This window comes from Propithecus coquereli, unplaced genomic scaffold, assembly GCF_000956105.1.
Source record: "Propithecus coquereli isolate 6110/MARCELLA unplaced genomic scaffold, Pcoq_1.0 Scaffold15, whole genome shotgun sequence".
NCBI classification, from domain to species: Eukaryota; Metazoa; Chordata; class Mammalia; order Primates; family Indriidae; genus Propithecus; species Propithecus coquereli.
Window position 1 is genome coordinate 958049 of NW_012139413.1, and position 18512 is coordinate 976560.

The following is an 18512-nucleotide window of genomic DNA, read 5'->3' on the forward strand; positions in this document are numbered from 1 at the left end:
CCAGAGTGCTAGGATTACAGGCGTGAGCCACAGCGCCCGGCCAGAAAAAAAGATTTTTTAATGAATATTCTTCAGTCTGCTTCTTCCCTTGGCCAATGACCTGAAAGAGTTCTAAATGAAATAATTTTTATTTTGTGTGGAGTACTGTCAGTTTCAAAATCATGACTCACTGTTTTCTCAGAAATGGTAACTTTCATGCAGCATCTTTCATAGTATTTTTCTCAATGTCTATAAAGTTGGTGTACACCTTCAGCCTAAAAAAAGTTCTTCATTGTCCTGGAAGTTTAGCTTAGACGTTTAACTTAGAAGTTTAGCTAAAACTTAAGGGCTTTAGAAGAATATACTGCAATATAAAACTCATCTGATAGGAAAATCCAAATAATGTATAGATTTTGCACGAGAGTATTGTTTGACCAAAAGAAATTTCAAATATAAATAAGAATTGGTTGTAATAAACCTAAAATCATTCATCCTTATGCTTCAGAAATTGTCAACAGAATATATTTTATGTAGAGCATGAAGCCATTTAATAGTCCACTATGGTGATGCTAAATCACTATCTCCATTAATTTCAATTATTTCTTGAGTTCATTGGTGAGAGAAAAATAGATAAATCATTGAATATGTATTGTCTTAAGATAATAGCCCTTTCTACATTTTATATGGGAACAATTTACAGTCCCTGATAAATGAGTGGCCATTCATTTTAAACAATAAAGGACAAACCCTAATTTAGAAAGTCTTATTACAATAAAAAAATAAAATAGTGAAAATTGTCTTAAAGTTCTGATAGTTAAGTATTGTCACAAATAAACAAATAAGTGGATTATTTTGGGTTTTGAATTTTCACTGCTGTCTTACTGATAGCTATTATATGGCCTTAGAATATAACAAGTCACCGACTTGGAAAATAGAGTCAAACATAATTATTCTAAAAGCCATTATTTACTTGTGTGTTGATGCCCAATGTAGCTTTATTTCCTTCTGTCTTCAGACTCAATAATTATATACTAATTATAAGAAATTACAGTCATCTAAAGGTTAAAGATATAGAGATCAAATTATATACTCAGAGTACATTGTAACACTGACACATCCACTACCAGATTGAAGTTGTGTTAATGTAATCTCAGCAATTCTAAACCTGCTCCATTGTTTTCAAGATATAATTTTTAGAAGGGTCACTCAGCATTAGTTTCATGAAGCCAAAAACAGAGAGTAATGTATCGCTTAGCAGGACAATAATATCAATATCCCTAGTCAATCTAACAGATTCAGATTCTGAGAATAACTGTGTCTCTTCTCCCTATAAACAAGCTTATACAGAGAATCTTTTCCATTTTCCTTCCTTCATTTATCTAGTCATTCATTCATTAATATTTATGGACTTATTCATAAAGAACACTTAGTATGTGCCAGACACAGTATTACTGGCTTCATACATTGTTATATTTAACTCTATGAAACAAGCACTGTGTTCAAATAGGAGATGGGGAAAATGTGGCTTAGAAAGGATAAAGCAACTTGTCTTACAACTAATAGTTAATTGAGCTGTAACTTGAGCCTAGGTCTGATACCCAAATCCCCACTCCCAATCTGTAGGGATGCTGGTATTATACGGCAGGCATTTTGCCAAATACTGGACTGGATACGGAGATAAATAAGATATAATTTCTTCTATTCTATAGTTTATAACCCTCAGATAAGCATTATGACTACTGAAGAGTCCTAAGTATAAACTTAAACACAATTTCTCCACTGTATCTGGCCTCTCTTATTCATAAAAGAAAGTGCTGAAACATCTATCTAGACAATCTGGATTTCCATTTGCTGACATTGTGCCAAATACCAATCCAATCCACTACATCTACATTCCCTTTTGTACCTAACTGCATCATTTTTCACCAGTTGTTCAAATTGGATATTGGAAATTATGTTTGATTTCTCCCTTCCCCTCAAAGCCTATACTAGTCACTTTTTTTTTTTTTTTTTGCATCTACCTCTGAAATTTTTCACAACTCCACAGCTCTCAATTTCATTTCCATTGTGGCATCATAGAAAGAGAGTTGACCTCAATTCTCACTCCCACACTTTCTGATGGTATGACCCTAGGCAAACTACATAATCTCTCTCAGAGCTTCAGTGTCTTTATTAGTCAAGTATCTAACCTTTTAGAATGATTTTAGCTTAGAGATAGGTATATAAAATGGCTACTACATATAATAACTATGGTGGTAGCTATTAATACCACTGTCCTATTTTAGGTCCTTGTGATCTCTTAAAATACAGTGCCTGGTACATAATAGACACTTCAATACCCATTGAAAGAACAAATGATTCCAGATGTGTAGATTGCAATTAGCAGCTGGTGCTAGGTCCACTTGACTTGAGTTTTCCCCAAAGAATTCTCAAAAAAGTTACCTGTTGGGTTATTCTTCATAATGAACAGAAATGGATGATTTGCTATAAATTGGTTTTGAGCCATACTCATAATCATAGGGATGTTCATACCTATGAAATAGAGACAATGGGTATTTAGATATTCACATTAAAAGATCAGTAAAGGGAATATTAAATATATCCATCATACTTTCTGTAGACAGGAAAGGTCATTTTGTGTAAGAGTTAACATGTGGAAAAATAACCATTTTCTAAATATAGAGAAATTTGCAATAAATTTTAAAACCAAAGTGCAGAAGAATAAATATTAGATCATTCATGGAATAGTTCTAAGTTCATATGTATGCTAAATGAAGAAGAAAGCCAGATACCAGATTCAATTTAGTGGAAGCAATTGAAAAATTTTATCTTTTAAATAGTAATTTTCTTCTCACTTTTAATTTACATTATATGATTTATTCTTATAATGTTTTCAATTCTTAATTTCTATTTGGATACATTTACACTTCATTTCTATACTTCAGGCTTGTGGTAATCACATCTGAGTTCAAATTAATTTATTTTTTACTTACTCTTTCAAAATTATTCTGTAAGCTCAGAGCTTTTAGGATTTGTGCAGTAAATGTATATAGGATTTTTATTATGAGATTTAAAACAGAGATTTGCTGCCTTAAAAAATATTTACTATGATAATTAATATCATGTTGCTCCATTATGGCCTTTGTCAATATTTAGGGTTGGAAAATTTAAAAGGTTATATTTTTTTCCTAGATTAAATGTTTTTATGTTCAATTCAGACATTGTCTTTACCAATAATACAAATAATTTTGTACAATTATATTTTGACCCCAAGAAAAATAAAATTAACATGTATAATTAGAATTTTAAAACAGCAAATATAACTTTAGTAATGTAACGTGAATGGCACTCTCTTATCTGGAGTATCAGGGCCATGCTGCCCAAATCACCTGTGAATATAGGTTCATGTCTGAATCATTGAGAAAAATCCGAAAAGTAAAGTCAGGTCAGTTTTACTCCCATTTCCATTTGCAGTGAAAACTTGGACTTTTTTGTTCTTGAGCAACCCCTGAGCAGATTTCTGGAAATCAAAATACTCAGGCTAACTATTCTGAGGAGTAGCACATCATGATCACTGCTGATTCATGCTGCCTTCCCTTAATGATATCAAAGCCTTCTAGAAAATTCTAGACTTACAATGACAGGCAGTGGGCAATAGCAGAAAGGGCTCTGAACTTGAAGTCAGGGATTCTAATCTGAGTTAAACTCTGCTATCAACTAATATTATAACTTCAGGAAAGCCACTTTACATTGCTGGCCCTGTTTCTTCACCAATATAATGAGAAGATCAGATGACGATCTAGAAGGACTCCTTCTGTTCTGTTTAAAAGCAGCTGAAAAATTTGTCTACCTGAGCCAGCAACCTCGTCCAAATGCAATCTTATTATTTCTCTAAGAATTGATATAGCCCATCCCCTACAATCTGAGTTCCTTCATCACAGCAATGCAAAATCCTTTAAGAGATGACAAAATGGTAATGGAGTCCCATGTGTCCTACCCAGATGTCAAAATCCACTGGCTCTGTGTAGCATTACAAATTAATCAAGAAATTAAGTGGATATAATTTTTAAGATATTTATCAATAAGAGATTTTAAATGATGAATATATTTTAAATATTGATTAAAATCCAAATAGTATGGGGAATTAAAATAGACTTATGAGGGATTCATTATAGTTGCTTGCTTATTTCTAATTGATTTTAAGGCTTTTTTCTAATTATTTTTCAAATATTACTTATATACATCTTAGATACTGTTTAAAATGTCATTTGTTCAAGGAAATGTAGCACAGAAGAGTGGCTCTCAAACTTACAGTGTATAAACAAATCACCTAGTGATCTCGGAAAATGCAGATTTGATTCTGTAGGTCTAGAGTTGGGCCTGAGATTCTGTATTTCTAACAAGTTCCCAAGTGATGCTATTGCTGCTGATCTGTGCACTACATTGTAGTATCAAGGGCAAGCTGCAAGGCACTATGGAGCACTGGCTCTCGACCCTGGATGCACACTGGAATCACTTAGGGAAACAAGAAATATTGGAGCCTGATCTTCACCTCCAGAAATACTGATTTAATTATTTTGGTGTATGGACTGGGCATGAGAGTTTTTAAAGCTTCCCTAGTGATTCTAATGTGCAGCTAAGTTTGGAGCCATCGCCATAGAGATACAAACAAGAATCAAATTTAAAAAGGGGGGACTAACTTGATGTAATGGAAGAATGAAATGAAATATGCTTACAAAAAATGAGCATTCCTAAACAATAATTATATCATATTTGAGCCCTAAAATGTTCTCCACAAGTCCTATCTCCTACTTGGTAGGTTATCTTATTTACAAATAAGCAGATATCAGTAGATGGGCCTCAACTCCTAATCAAATAACTTCCCTTCCCTTTTGTGTTATTCTGTGACTGAAGAGATGTATGAATAGCTTATACAACCATTTTCTTTTTTTCCTCCTATAGTGTACTAGGCAGCAGAAGAGGAAAAAAGACCCGAATACTGCAAAAGAGCCTGCACCCTCGTGATCCTCCTTCCCTCATCTTTTCTCCTAGTTTATCCAGAAATCATTTGTCCTACCAGTTGATGCTGCAGCTTCACTGCCATCTTCATTTATCTCAAAGAAGACTTTTTGCATGACTTGGGAAACATATACTTCAGATGAATCTGGTAAAACATATGAAAGTATGTTTAAGGGTTAAAATCAAGAGCCATTACCATTAGGTCCCAGATTAATAACATTTTCACATGAACAAAGAAACGGAAACAAACAAACTGCTTTCTGTTTAGTCAATTTGCTAGCGATTAAGGTGGTTTAGGTTTAGTTCTTACAGACGTGAATAGATACAGAGATAGTCAAGTTTTCCTGTGATATAAAAGGTAAAGAGGGAAAGGTGTAAGCCTCAAATCGGGTATCCAACTAAGTGAAATATTTTAATGGACAGAGGGTTTTGCCTCCCTTAGCCATTGGGGTCTACAGACAGGATGAAAGAGGCTTTCCGGCTTTGAATTAATCCCACCCTATGTATTATATTCAACCTCAAAGTCAACTTACCTTTTAAATTCTGTATTTAGTTTTGATCAGAGTTTAAAACAAAATTTACTTTCCTTCAAGACTGAGGAGGCTATGAAAATCTAAAGAACTCCTGTATCATATATTACAAAATCACTTCAGAGCTTTGCTTTAAAACCTGTTAAAATTTTCAGTGTCAGATAGTGTCTTACAATGTTTTGTTCTGGTGTGGATACAAGCTGAGAGAAAATGCTTCTCTTCTCCTCTTGGTGGAACCAATGTGTGTGTGAAGATTTTCTGGTATAGTGACCTGCAAGGGTCATCTCCTTGAGAAGAGGGAAGTGAAACCATGAGTCCAGAAGCCATATCAAGCTGGCCTCACAAGATCAGACAGATCTGACAATGTTCCTTAGAGGGACAATGAAAACATGTTCTAGAAAACTTCCTGGCACTTAGTTGGCTTACAACAAATACTTTTCAAATAAATAAGTCAATGAATCTGAATATGTCTAGCAATGGAAACCTGTAAAATGGAGAAAAGGGGACATCTGCGCTGTAAGTGTGAATTAACTGAAATGCAGGAGAATGGTCTCTCAAGATCAGGCAATAAAGCACCTTCTTCTCCCAGGACTGCCTGGAATAAAACAGTATTTACAAATAGAACACAAAGGAAATGACCTAGGGGCCCACACCAAGAGTGAAGGCCAAAAATCAGGTTGGGGAGTAATGAAGAATTTCACCCAGTTTAGCAATGGCACCAGCCCAAACAACTCCCTGGCAGTTAGACTAAGACATTTGGTTCGTGTGTTCCATCCCAGTGTAGACAGGGCCCCGTCTTAGGGAAAGAACAGGACCTGAGAGGTGATAGGTTTAGAACAAGGACTCTGGATACTCCATAAACTCACTGGTTTCTACCCCTTTGTAATAATTCTTTCCCTTAATTTTTATGAAAATTCTAAGTATGTATTTGTTAAATGAAGAGAACAGAAAAACTTGTGTAGCTTTGCTAGAAGACGTGCAAGTAAATATTAACGTGTCACTGTCCCCACTTGCTTTTTTTTTTGTATTTAACATTTACTAAACATCTACTATGTACCAAATGTTAAATTAGGTGATTTACAGACATTCTTTTATTTATTTCCCCCAAAATCACTACGTCATATTGTCTCACTTAACAAATTAGAAAATTGAGGCTCAGAAAGGTTAAGTACTTTACTACATGTGACACAAGAAGTAATGACAGAGTGAGAAGTCAAATATTTATCTCAAATTTTCCAAAATAAATCTGTAAGAACATTTCCTTCAAAACCTGTGAACTATGTGAGTATGAGGTAGTGTTCTTTCATGTGCATGTCCTGTAACACTAGTGTTGGATCAGTTCTCAGTAGCCTTTAGTGAATGTTTACTGTGCCAATGATAGGTGGTGATAGCAGGGAATTGACTGTGCTTCCAGCCACCAGCCGTAGTGTCAGCGTGGGCTATGGCTGTTCCATTCCAGGCAACATGACAGAGCCAAAGTAGTTAACACAACTCAAATAAGTAACTCAGGCAGGAAAGAGCAGAAAAATGCTGGACATTTATTTTTCTCTGCTCAGGGTTCATTCCTATGAACAAATTCTTTTATGAAGAATTTTGGAGGTATTTTCTTTAAAATTCTGTCTGTAAAAGGAGATTTTATAGAAGTTACAAATTGCTGGGAATTTGCAGAATGAGTGGCTGTTTGAAATCTCTGAGGCATGTCAAGTAAGTTTTCTAAGGCCAGAAAGAAGTTTGAGAGGACAAAGTACTTGAAAAATGGTTTGGTGTATCTGAGGGGGCTGTGTTCCAAGGCATCCTGTGGCAGTATTTAATGTTGACTGTTTCATACCTGGTGCTGATGAAATTGTCAAAGTCAGACCTGTCAGTGCGAGAACAAGTAGCTACATCACGTGTGAAGGTGATAATGAACATTGTTGACACCTGTGAACCTCATTCACCTCCCCCACCAGGAAAGCTTACTCATTCTATTCATTTACCCACACAATTGATAGGCGACTAAATTAATGAATACCTCTCCAAAGCCCAGATATTTATATAAAGATACACAAAATATTTCATAACATTTCACGTTATGATACAAAAACCCATCAGACAGACAAGCTTAGGTCCCTTTTTATAAAACAGAAGACTGACTTTAAAAGAGAGTAAATAGTTTGGGACAAATTGACCCTCTTCATCCATTTTTTTCTCTTAGTTATTTTTGAACTAGTGAGTACTTCCAGGACCAGAAGAATTAAAAGACTGTCTTGGCTTCATTGTGCAAGCGAGCATCTTCGCCACGAAGGACCCTCCAGGTGCAAGTTAGCAAAATAGCTTCATCTTCTCTGTTTTGTTGTCAGTCCAAAGGCCTCTGTTGCTAAATCTAAAATTTGTAGCATTACTATTTCTTGATTGTGTTCATCATCCAGCAGCTTGTGAAGGCCTATTTTATGAGCTCTAATATTAGGGAATTAACATTTGCAAATTGGTTTATAAGAGTTTTATTAGCTCTGCTTATATGAAAGACTCAAAGTTGTAATTCCCATTATTCAGATAAGAAAATCCAAACAGGGCAGAAATAAAAGTCCATATAATAAATTTTATCTACATCGTTTTATTAGAAGTTTGACTAGAACGCTCATCTAAAATTCTAAATGCTTTTTGACTTTCATTAAGGAAAACAAATGCTAAATGGAGTGCTTATTCACAGATCAACATGACATTTATTTACTGTGTATATGTTTACTGGGACCAAATCCTCTTCCAATTTTAAGATCAGTTAGTTAACATGGTCCTAAGAAAACAAATTAACATGATAATATCGGAATTATTTATCATACTACCTGTTAGTCCAGAAAGGTCACAGCCACGACTAAATATCTCAGTTATGTTCAAAGAATACAAAGCTTCTTTGAAGTCTGTTTTTTGTTCCACTTTAAATCTGTTTAAATAAAAAGATGAAAAATAAAATTCTTGAAACACTGCACACATTTGCTACCAAAAAAATAACAATTACCTGATAAAACAGGGTGAGGAGTCTAAGTTTTCAATTGCTTGTCTCCTTCCTAAAGTCTAAAATTTCTCTCCAGAATCTCTATGTACTCAGGTTTTTCACACCATCAAAGATGGTTCCTGGCAGATGTCCGTGATACTATGAACAGAGAACAGGAGTTAACCGTCCTTGGAGAAAATTGTTGGCTATTAAGGAACAGAGAGGCATTTATTACCTATCATCCATCCCACTCATTGTCACACTTGATGTGACTTTCTTGAGTTTATGTACACACCTAATATCTTCCCAATAGGCCCTGTAAAAGGGTAAAGGAGAGAAACCAAATTTCTTTCAAAGGAAATAAAAGATAAAAATTATAGGAGAGGAAATGAAAAAGGAGCTAGCAAGTGTTCCCAATGCAGGACCATACATTAGGGCCCTCAAATGCTGCTCGCTTCTCTCTCAATTTACCTCACCTGTGAGGAGGGACCTTAACCAGAGAATCTCAAAAGATTCTCACAGGCACTGATTTAGGATTCTAACCCAAAGCCATCATTGAACCTCACTTTCCCATTTAAATAAAAAGAAAAAAAGAAGCTTGTACTTATTGACTTCATAGATGCTTAAAGCATCAGTTTGCATTTTAAAATCAGATTGGAAATTTTGGTTATGAAAGAAAGGGCAAATGTAACATTCTTAAACAGGGAGCTATATATATTTCCTACACCAGCAAAATTCCCAGAACTCCTGTCGGACGAGCTTTGTCTATGCCCCCAGACATTTGCCCCGGTGCTCCTCAGTTTGGGTACATACACTACTGCTCAAGGATCCTTGCTGATCTAACAGGTAGGCCCGTATCTGGGGCTAGAAATTAGCTTGGGCAATCAGCCTAATTAGATCATTATTTTAATTGCCAAATACTAAACAGCTTCTTAATTATAATTCTTCAAAACCATGAACATGTTGTGGCAAAACTTTACTGGGCCTAAATTATTTGTTGATAAAACAATATGTACTTTTGGAAGACGTTAACTCATTTAGAACCCTGGAACTCATTTAGCTAACTGGAAAGGGCACGACATGCACATGAAAATGTACTGATAATGAAAATAACTTATGCCAACTATTTTCAACTTCTTCATTGCAACTTTCAACTAAGAAAATTAATATGCAGCATGATGATTTTGAGGGTCTGGTTTTTTTCCTTCTGTTTTTATTACCACACTCTTTAAACCAAATGTAGTACAGGCTTTTAAAGGTTGGAGAATACATGTTCTAATCTACCTCCAAATTGGCTATTTTTAGTATAATAGTAGAATAATTTCAGGATAATGGCAAGAATACTGCAAGACTTATTACAGCTTCTACGAATGCCTAATTATCACTGGAGAGTAATTTAAGTAACAGTCCTGTTAATAATATAGTCCAATGAAACTGACAGCAATAGAAGCCCATTCAGGCATCTAACAAAAAGTATAACCTACAGCCAGCTTCTAATTATTCATAATTATTGGAGCCAGGTGTGAAGTAGCACTTCCATGTGTTAGGTACTTAATATAGATTATAGTTTTTAATCGTCTAAAAAATCCTAGGAAGTCAGCATTATTATTTCCGTTAACATATAAGAAAGTAGAAGCTTGAGGAGGTTGATTTCCAGACTCAAGGTCAAGATAGGTGCCAGAGCTATGATTTAAACTCAGGCCCAGTTGAAGTCAAAGCTAATGAGCTAACTCTCACTGCTTTCTAATCAAAATATAATTCAAAACCACCAACTCGATCAATATATATATAATGTCCCTCTTCCAAAGTTTGTGAGTCTTACTATTTATCCCCTATTAGTGGTCCATTTTCCCTTTTCCTTTAGCCTCCTTTAAAATCATCAAAAGAACATCAGCCAAACATAAAAGAATGAGCAACAAAAATGCTGGCTAGACAATTAGCAACCAAATAATCATGAAATAGATTTTTTAGCATATGCAAACATTATCTATTTGCTAAATGTATTCATTGGGATTAAATGGTCTCACAGGTAAAAGCTACAGGAAATGAAAGAAAATAATGCACATTTTTGTTTTAAGAATGACTCAGTCCTGTCCTCCAGGCTCTACCGGAGACTGGTGTTGTCCCTTTCTTCCTCTTTATCCCCAGAGTTCTTGTTTAATGAAAAAAAAAATGTCCTGGATTAATCTCCTTCTTAGTCCCTATCCTTATTACTTGAAATCCCAGCTTTGGTACAATGGACTTGAGTCATTCTTGGATTGTTCAGATCTGGAACTGACCAAACAAGATCTTAGGGTTGTTTATAAGGATTAAAAAATAATAATAATAATCCTTGGCAGTGGTGGACCTACACTGTTATGTGGGTACATAGTAACTTCTGGTCACTTTCCCAACCAATTACCTTGTGTGTGGGGTGTGTGTGTGTGTGTGTGTGTGTGTGTGTGTGTGTAAGTGTGTGTGTGTAAGCGTGTGAGAAATGATCTGTTAGCCTCATGGGCTGAGTTAAAAATACTTTCTGTCACTTACAAAATGTATCTGGACACTGTAATGCACACTTGGTATTTCAATATGCATCAGTGTCCAATAGGTCAAAGTAAATGAACACTTTGTGATCATTACTGCAGCTGGCCATGACATATCTATTCTCCTATCCAGTCTCATCTTTCCTGCGTTCCCTTTCTCTCACCCACACACAATTCACATTCACCCACCTATAGATCCAAGGCTGGCCAAGTCTAGGATTGATTTCTAGCCCAGCAAGAATATGACACTTTGTGTCGTAGGGTAGGTGTCATCTCTTTTGAAAAGTCTCCTTGGCATGGCTGTTCCATATCTCCTATCCCGCCAGTCGCCCTATCACCGACCGCTCTGTTCTGTGCTCCCCTCATGCTTGCCCCACAGTGCACTTGTTTTCAGGCTCCTGTCTGTCCTTTTGGAATACTGGCTCAGCCATTTATTAGCTGTATGGCCACAGGCAAGGTATTTACCTGTCTGCATCTCATCTGTAACCTGAATATAAAACTAGATCTCTACCAAATTTATTGTAAGAATTAAATGAGGTTTGGTGGGGGAGCATCTAGTGCTATGCTGGCATTATAATGGATGGTCAAGAAATGTTAGAATTGAAACAGAATAATAATACAAGTAATAGTAATGAGTTAATATTCAGTACTAAAAGTTTTGTATATATTATTTCATGGAATTCTCACAACAACACTAAGAGGCATATATTATCATTATTCCATTTGACAATAAAAGAAAAATTTTAGATAAGTAAGGTCTTTTGCTAAAGTTACATAGTAAGAAGGTGACAGGGCTCTTAGTCTTCAATATTATAGTCTATTATCGGTGATATGGTTTCAAAAGTTGATAAAAAGATACTGTGAGATGCCACATCAGTCAATATTTTAAAGAATGATACCTCTCAGAACGACTATGGGTATTATTTAAATATTAACGTAGTTTTGAATAGAATTGCAATGCTTAACAAGTTTAAAGACCTGGACCTCCAAAAACTCAGTGAGAACTCTATAGTCTCCCCCAAGGAAAATATGTATAAAACTATATGCATAAACCTGCAAATAATTTCAGGGCCTCATGAACTCTCTGAAGTATGCCCCAGAGCTCTCTAGAATTCCATGGTACCCTGTTAAAGACTAGCTACAAAAAAAGCAAAAATTCACAGCCTAGTAAGTCAAGCTTAGAACCTCAATTCAATCTATTTCTTCTTAACCCATATCTAGTTAGTCACAAATTCCAATAAATGTTTTTCTACTTCACCATTTCCTTACTGTTCCCAGTGAAGCTGCTCCTTTTAAACACTTACTACTTAATGCCTGAATTGTTGTAGTGGTTTCTTAAATAATCTCAGACTTTTCCTCTTTAACAAATCCTGAACATCACTGCTACTCAGTTTAAAGCAACAAATGTTCATTGAATAGCTATACTAGTGTTTAGATACGTGCTTTGTGCTGGGGTCACGGAAAGGAAACATGTATAGCTCTTGACCTCAAGTGGTTTACAGACCAGAGGGGAAGAAAAACAAATAATTTGTATATAAGTGCTATTCAGAAATACACACAGGATACCAGGAGAACTTTTTCCAGCAGGGAAAAGGGAAAATGTTTGTGTGATCTTGCATGGAAAGATTAGAAAATCTTTATAAGACCCAAACTTGATTTTAAGGACCAATATAAGTTATCCAGAAAAACGGGGATAGTGTGCTAGGGGTGGGAGGTGGGGAAGAGGGAAAATTTTCAGACCAGTTATTTAGCATTAACGAAGGCATTGTGACTATCAAATATATCTTTCTAAAATACTGATTTAATCATTCCACTATGCTACTTGGATACTTTCAATAGTTCCCCACTGCATATAGGACTTATCTCTGGATTCTTTTAAAGCCCAGCTCTAGTCCTTCTTTCATAAAGCCTCTCTCTACAATTCCATTTTCTGGCACTCCCTCTCTCCGCCCCCCCTGCCGCCTTTGCATGAACCTTCTAGTGCTTATTGGTTATGCCACTCTTTTAGTACTTACTGCACATTGCTGTATAGTCTTAGTAAATTTATCATGTAAATCTCCCACTATTCCCTCTTATCAATAGGTAGTAACCACTTTATCAATAAGGAGCATGTCTATCACTTTGCTTTTGCCTCAGCCCCTTGCCCATAATAAGGTCCCAATCAATCTGTGCTTTTGATCGAAGAATAACGTTTTCTAACCAGTATCAAACTAATAAGATGATAAGGCTGTGAGAGCTTATCCTCTCCCAACACTGGTTGAATGACAATCAATTTATCTTTTCAGTGCTTGGTTTTCTATCTGTGAAACGGAAGACATAACCAAGTGAGACTATGGAACCATAGCATCTAGTATTAAAATATAAATGCTAAATGCTTTACAAGGTTAAAAGTTACTTGTTTATTTACTTTATTTATGTGTATTAAATGATCACCTTTGCCCATACATATAATCATAAAAGTATATTCTCAGAACGTTTCTTATGCAGAGAAGAATCTGGTATATAGTGATTTTGTTAGACTCTTCAACCTAAGGATATTTGACTACTAAATCATATTACATTTAGACAAAGTAATATGATTATTTTAGTTGATATCCAACTACAGGATAATGTCTAAAATTAGATATCTAATTAATATGTTACAGATAATAAATACTAGAAAGCAGCCAACTGTTTTTAGACCATACTCTATCTTATTGGCCTTGATTCTAAACTATACATCAAAGAGGAGAAAGAGAAATGTTTCTTAAGCAGTAACTGTACTCTAGTCATTCACATGCTCCTTAATACTATAGCATATATATAAACATTCTTATGATTATTTTTTCTGCCTTTGGCATTTGCTAAATGGCTTTGTTACCAAAGAGACACTGTGTTTTACAACAACATAGAATTTGGTATAGCTTGTGTTATGAGTTGAATTGTGCACACACACGCTCTCCTTCAAATTCATATGTTGAAGCCCTAACCTCCAGCACCTTATGATGTAATTTTATTTCAAAATAGGGTTATTATAGATATAATTAACTAGGTTGAGGCCATACTGCAGTATGATGGGCCCTTTATCCAATATGACATTGTCCTTATAAGATATGAGAATGCTATGTGAAGACAGATGGCTATTTGACAACAGAAGCAAAAATTGTAGTAATTTATTTACAAGGAGAGAAATACCAAGGATTGCCAGCCACTACCAGTAGCTAGGGAGAGACAAAGAAGGATTCTACTTACAGTCTCAGAGAAAGCATGTCCTACTAACACCTCGATTTTGGACTTTTAGCCCCCAGAACTGTGAGAGAATAAGTTTCTGTTATTTTAAGCCACCTACTCTGTTATATTGCATTGTCACAGCAGCTCTGGGAAACTAATACAGTTGATTAAACTGTTCCAGTTTTACCAAAATCTTCAGTTATCAGTTTGAAAACCACTATGCATTTATTTAGATATAAAAGAACCACAGCACTTAATAATAAAATACAAATCTGTCAGTCCACCCAAAATATTTTTTCAGCCTATATAGTTTTTTCTCTTCTATACTAAAAACACACACTTTAAATAGGTATTTTTCTGTTGTGAGGAAATTGTTCATTTTGGGGAAAATGTATTTTAGAACTTTTACCCCATGATTTTAGTGCTCAGGAAACTTGATTCAATAAATACATTCTGATGGGCTAAAATTGTTAATGAACTTAACACATAAGGAAATCATTCCTTTAAGAAATCAAAGACATCCATTTAGCAAAAAATGAATACTTTTACATGTAATGTTGTATTCATGTGATTAAATAATTGATAAAAATATTTTCAGTCCTGTGAATTCAAAAAGAATCTCATTTTTTTTCTCTAGAGAGAAATTTTCAAGTAAATGGCTAATGTCCTATTTTTTCACTATGCGGCATTAAGTGAAGGAGGGAAAGCTTCATTAGGACCCTCAGAGGGAACAAATTAAAGAGTGACTGGAAAGTTGAATTCTGGTTTTTGAGATATTTAAAATTAGTTCAAGAGGAATAATATAGAATCTCTTTCCTTGTAAATATGTATATAATTTAACTCCACTATACTCATTTAGCACATGCTATATACCATGAATGTTCTAGGGATACAGAAGCCAAATGAATGATATATAATCCCCATCCCAGAACTCACGTCTTAATAAGATAGACAAGAATGTGAGCAAGAACTGAAAATGCATTGTAATCAGTGCTACGATGCAAATTTGATAAAGTATTCTACAAATATAGACAAGAAATGGTTCACTCTAACTGGGCATGTTTGGACAAATCTACATGGAAGAAGCAACTTTGAGAGAGACCTAGAAAAATACATGGGAATTTATTGGTCAGGTACCATGGAGAACGGCCTGCCACACAGGGGGAAAAGGAATGAGGGAGATTCAAAAGTCAAAAAGTCAGAGAAGACACTGATTCTTGTTTGATACTGGCTGTGCAGTGATCTTCTTAACAAAGAAAAAAAAATAGCCATTGTTTATTTAGCACCTTCTTCTATGCCAGACTTACTGCTATGAATAGAAGTATGCAATGAGACACTGCAATTGAAACTGCCACCAAGTTTTAAAGGATCTTTGGTGGCTGGAGTTTGTATGGAAAAAGGGGATACAACTGCCACCCAATGTTTCTGTTTTTATATAAATGAAGATTAATTTCATCTTTTAAGGCAAATTGTTCAATTGTTTGGAAAATGCAATACAATGGGCTTTTTCATTATGCAAATAGAATTGGTGGGATGGAGGAGACGTTTGAGATCATGAGGGAGTAAGCTATTTTATATGATATGAAAGCATTGTTTTCACTGAGAGTTGAAATCTATTGCTATAGATTCTTGTCATGACTGGGAAGCTGGCCTTAGAGAAGATGGGAGAAAACCCCAGGTCACTTTCTCTCTACACTGGGAAAAGTTGGAGGTCTTTGGATGCTGACTAGGTGGGAGATGGTACAGCCCTTTGTGAGGGGCAGGGGGCACTGGCACCATGGCAACGGCAGGCTAAGGATAGCATGGTACAAGAAACTGTCTACACTCCAGGATAGTCATGCCTGGTACCTGGTTTAAATTACATTCTACCTCATAAACCCCTTTTGTGATCACTAAGCATTCAGTAAAGTTGGGTTAAACATTGAAATTGTTCTTACTTGCTAGGGCTACTGTAACAAAGTACTACAAACTGGGTGGTTTAAATAACAGAAATATATTCTCTCACAGTTGTGGAGGCTAGAGGTCCAAAATCAAGATGTCAGCAGTATTGTATTCTTCAGAGGGCTGTGAGGGAAAGATTTGTTCTATGACTCTCTCCCTGGCTTGTACTGGTCATCTTTTCCCTGTGTCTCATCACATCATCTTCCCTCTATGTGTATCTGTCCTAATTTCCCCTTTTTGTAAAGATACCAGTCATACACTAATGACTTCTCTTCGATATCCTGTAAAGATCCTATCTCTCCCAATATGGTCAAATTCTGAGGTACTGAGGGTTAGGACTTCACCATATGAATTTAGGCAGGAAAACACAATTTAACACGTAACAGTTGTGTTTAGAGGAATTAAGAGAGAAGTCTGTGTCTACACTATGGCAGTGGTTGTATGGGAAGTGTGGCCATAGTCTGGAGAAGCTGATAATAAGGTCAAACAGTTTGGAGAAACTGTCTAGACTGCATTAGCCTGGACAGATTTCTAAACTGTGAAACATTCCTGCAGAGGATTCCTAAAAATGCTGGAGAAGGTGATTCTGACAAAAGCCTTTATTTCTCATTGCCAATTGGGTTTGAGGCCATACATTATTATTTAGGCATTTGTTCTTTAGGCTGAAAAAGCTGGGGATAACTTGGCGACAGGTATCATTATTCACGTTTTATATTGATTAAACTACAAGTCAGAATAGTCAAGTGACTCTAATCCCCCACAGGTAGCACATGGCACAGACAGTTTTAAAACTCAGTATTTTTGGCTCCAAAACAGAGATCTTTCCAAAGCTGAGAGAGAGAGAGAAACAGAGAGAGAGAAGTAAATTTGAAAATAAACAATTTAATTTCAAACATTAGTATTTCCATTATTAGAAGGTAAACTATCTTGCACACACGCTATCATATCCCCAGTGTTTGGCACATTGTAGGTGCTAAAAAAAATATTCTTTGAAAGAATGAATAACATCCAGGTAGAGATAAACAAATGGTAGGGAATTAGAAGAGAGGTTGGGGTTACAGATTCAAATTTTAAAGACATAATAATAGGGTACAAATAATATTTCTTAGCGAGAGTAAGAAAAGGAAAATTCTGAAGATGAAACTGTGGTAAATATTTTTATCTGAGAAGAGAAAGGGAAAAAAAGTAAGTTAGGGAGCAGGGAAACTTTCAAGTACAAGAGAGGGAGAGAGAGAAAGAAAGAGAAAAAGAGGGGAGGGAGGGGGAAAGTGAGCAGTGTCATAGGGACTAAAGGAAGAAAGATTTCCAAGGAAAAAAGGGGTAATTAATAATACTTGAATCAAGAACCCAGTGTTAGGGTGAGAAAAGCATAGGGTACCTCTTTCTCCACTATATCATGGAAGGTAGAGAAAGAAAAGATTAGTAAAAATTTACATAAATTTTGAGCTGATTTATGTAAATAGAGAGGAGAAAGAGTTTGCTTGATAATATGTTTTCTTTAAGAAACAAGAGGTTGAGACATATGTTGAGAGTAAGAGAAATCAAAGGAAGAATAGAAGTAATGCTTTGGTGCGGTATGGGTGTCAGAAAAGAAAGTTCTGTAGAGATAAACAAAGAGTCCTGAGCTTCAGCCGTGGTGAGGCCAGAAGTGACTCCTTCCTGGATTTGTGCTCCAATGAAATCAGTAGTTGAAAAGCAAAAGTGGTTTTTTGAGTAGACTCAGGATTGAGGATGGCTGAGGAGAAAATTAGGAAAGAGACAAAGACAGGAGAGAAAAATGTTAAAAATGTTGGTGAGACTATGCTTGAAATGACTAATGACTGGATCCTGGCTAAGTGGCAAAGGAAGTAAATGCCAAGAGGTTTAAGAGACTAATAGTCAGGAATAGAGGAGCACAACATATGTAGGCCTTAATGAGTTCAAAGAGAAATTTAGAAACAAAAGGACAGCATATAATCTATTAGATGTCTATCTTTTTTAAAAGTTCAGATAGAATATATATGGAGTCATTGGGGTACACTTTTCTCTCTGCAGTTTATCTTCTCTCTTAGAAGCATGATATAAAGAAATTAGTGTTTATAATGATTGCTTCCTGAGATAATCCTTTGCAATTTCCATTTTGTATTCACTAACTAAAATTGACTATAGGATTCTATTTATAATTCAATGACTACAGCATTATCTGTCAAAGGTAACTTAACATGTAGTATTTTAATTGTATGATATATACCATCATAAGTGTTTTTGGATTTTTTTAAAATTCTTAATGAAAAATAATGGAAGATAAATATTTCAAGTTCTAATCAGGAAAAAACTAGAGAAAGATTAATTAGTGTAATA

General features: G+C 35.4%; 1 protein-coding gene across 1 annotated transcript in view; it reads right to left on the bottom strand.

The window, feature by feature from the left end:
* The window catches only part of SERPINI2 (serpin peptidase inhibitor, clade I (pancpin), member 2), a 29081-nt gene that overhangs the window by 2036 nt on the left and 8533 nt on the right, over window positions 1–18512 (bottom strand). Inside the window, exons 5-7 of the mRNA XM_012640195.1 lie at window positions 8351–8448; window positions 5057–5143; window positions 2422–2511 (exon numbers count right to left, since the gene is read on the bottom strand). Of these exons, the coding sequence (XP_012495649.1) occupies window positions 2422–2511; window positions 5057–5143; window positions 8351–8448 (275 nt within the window). The remainder of the gene's footprint in view (window positions 1–2421; window positions 2512–5056; window positions 5144–8350; window positions 8449–18512) is intronic.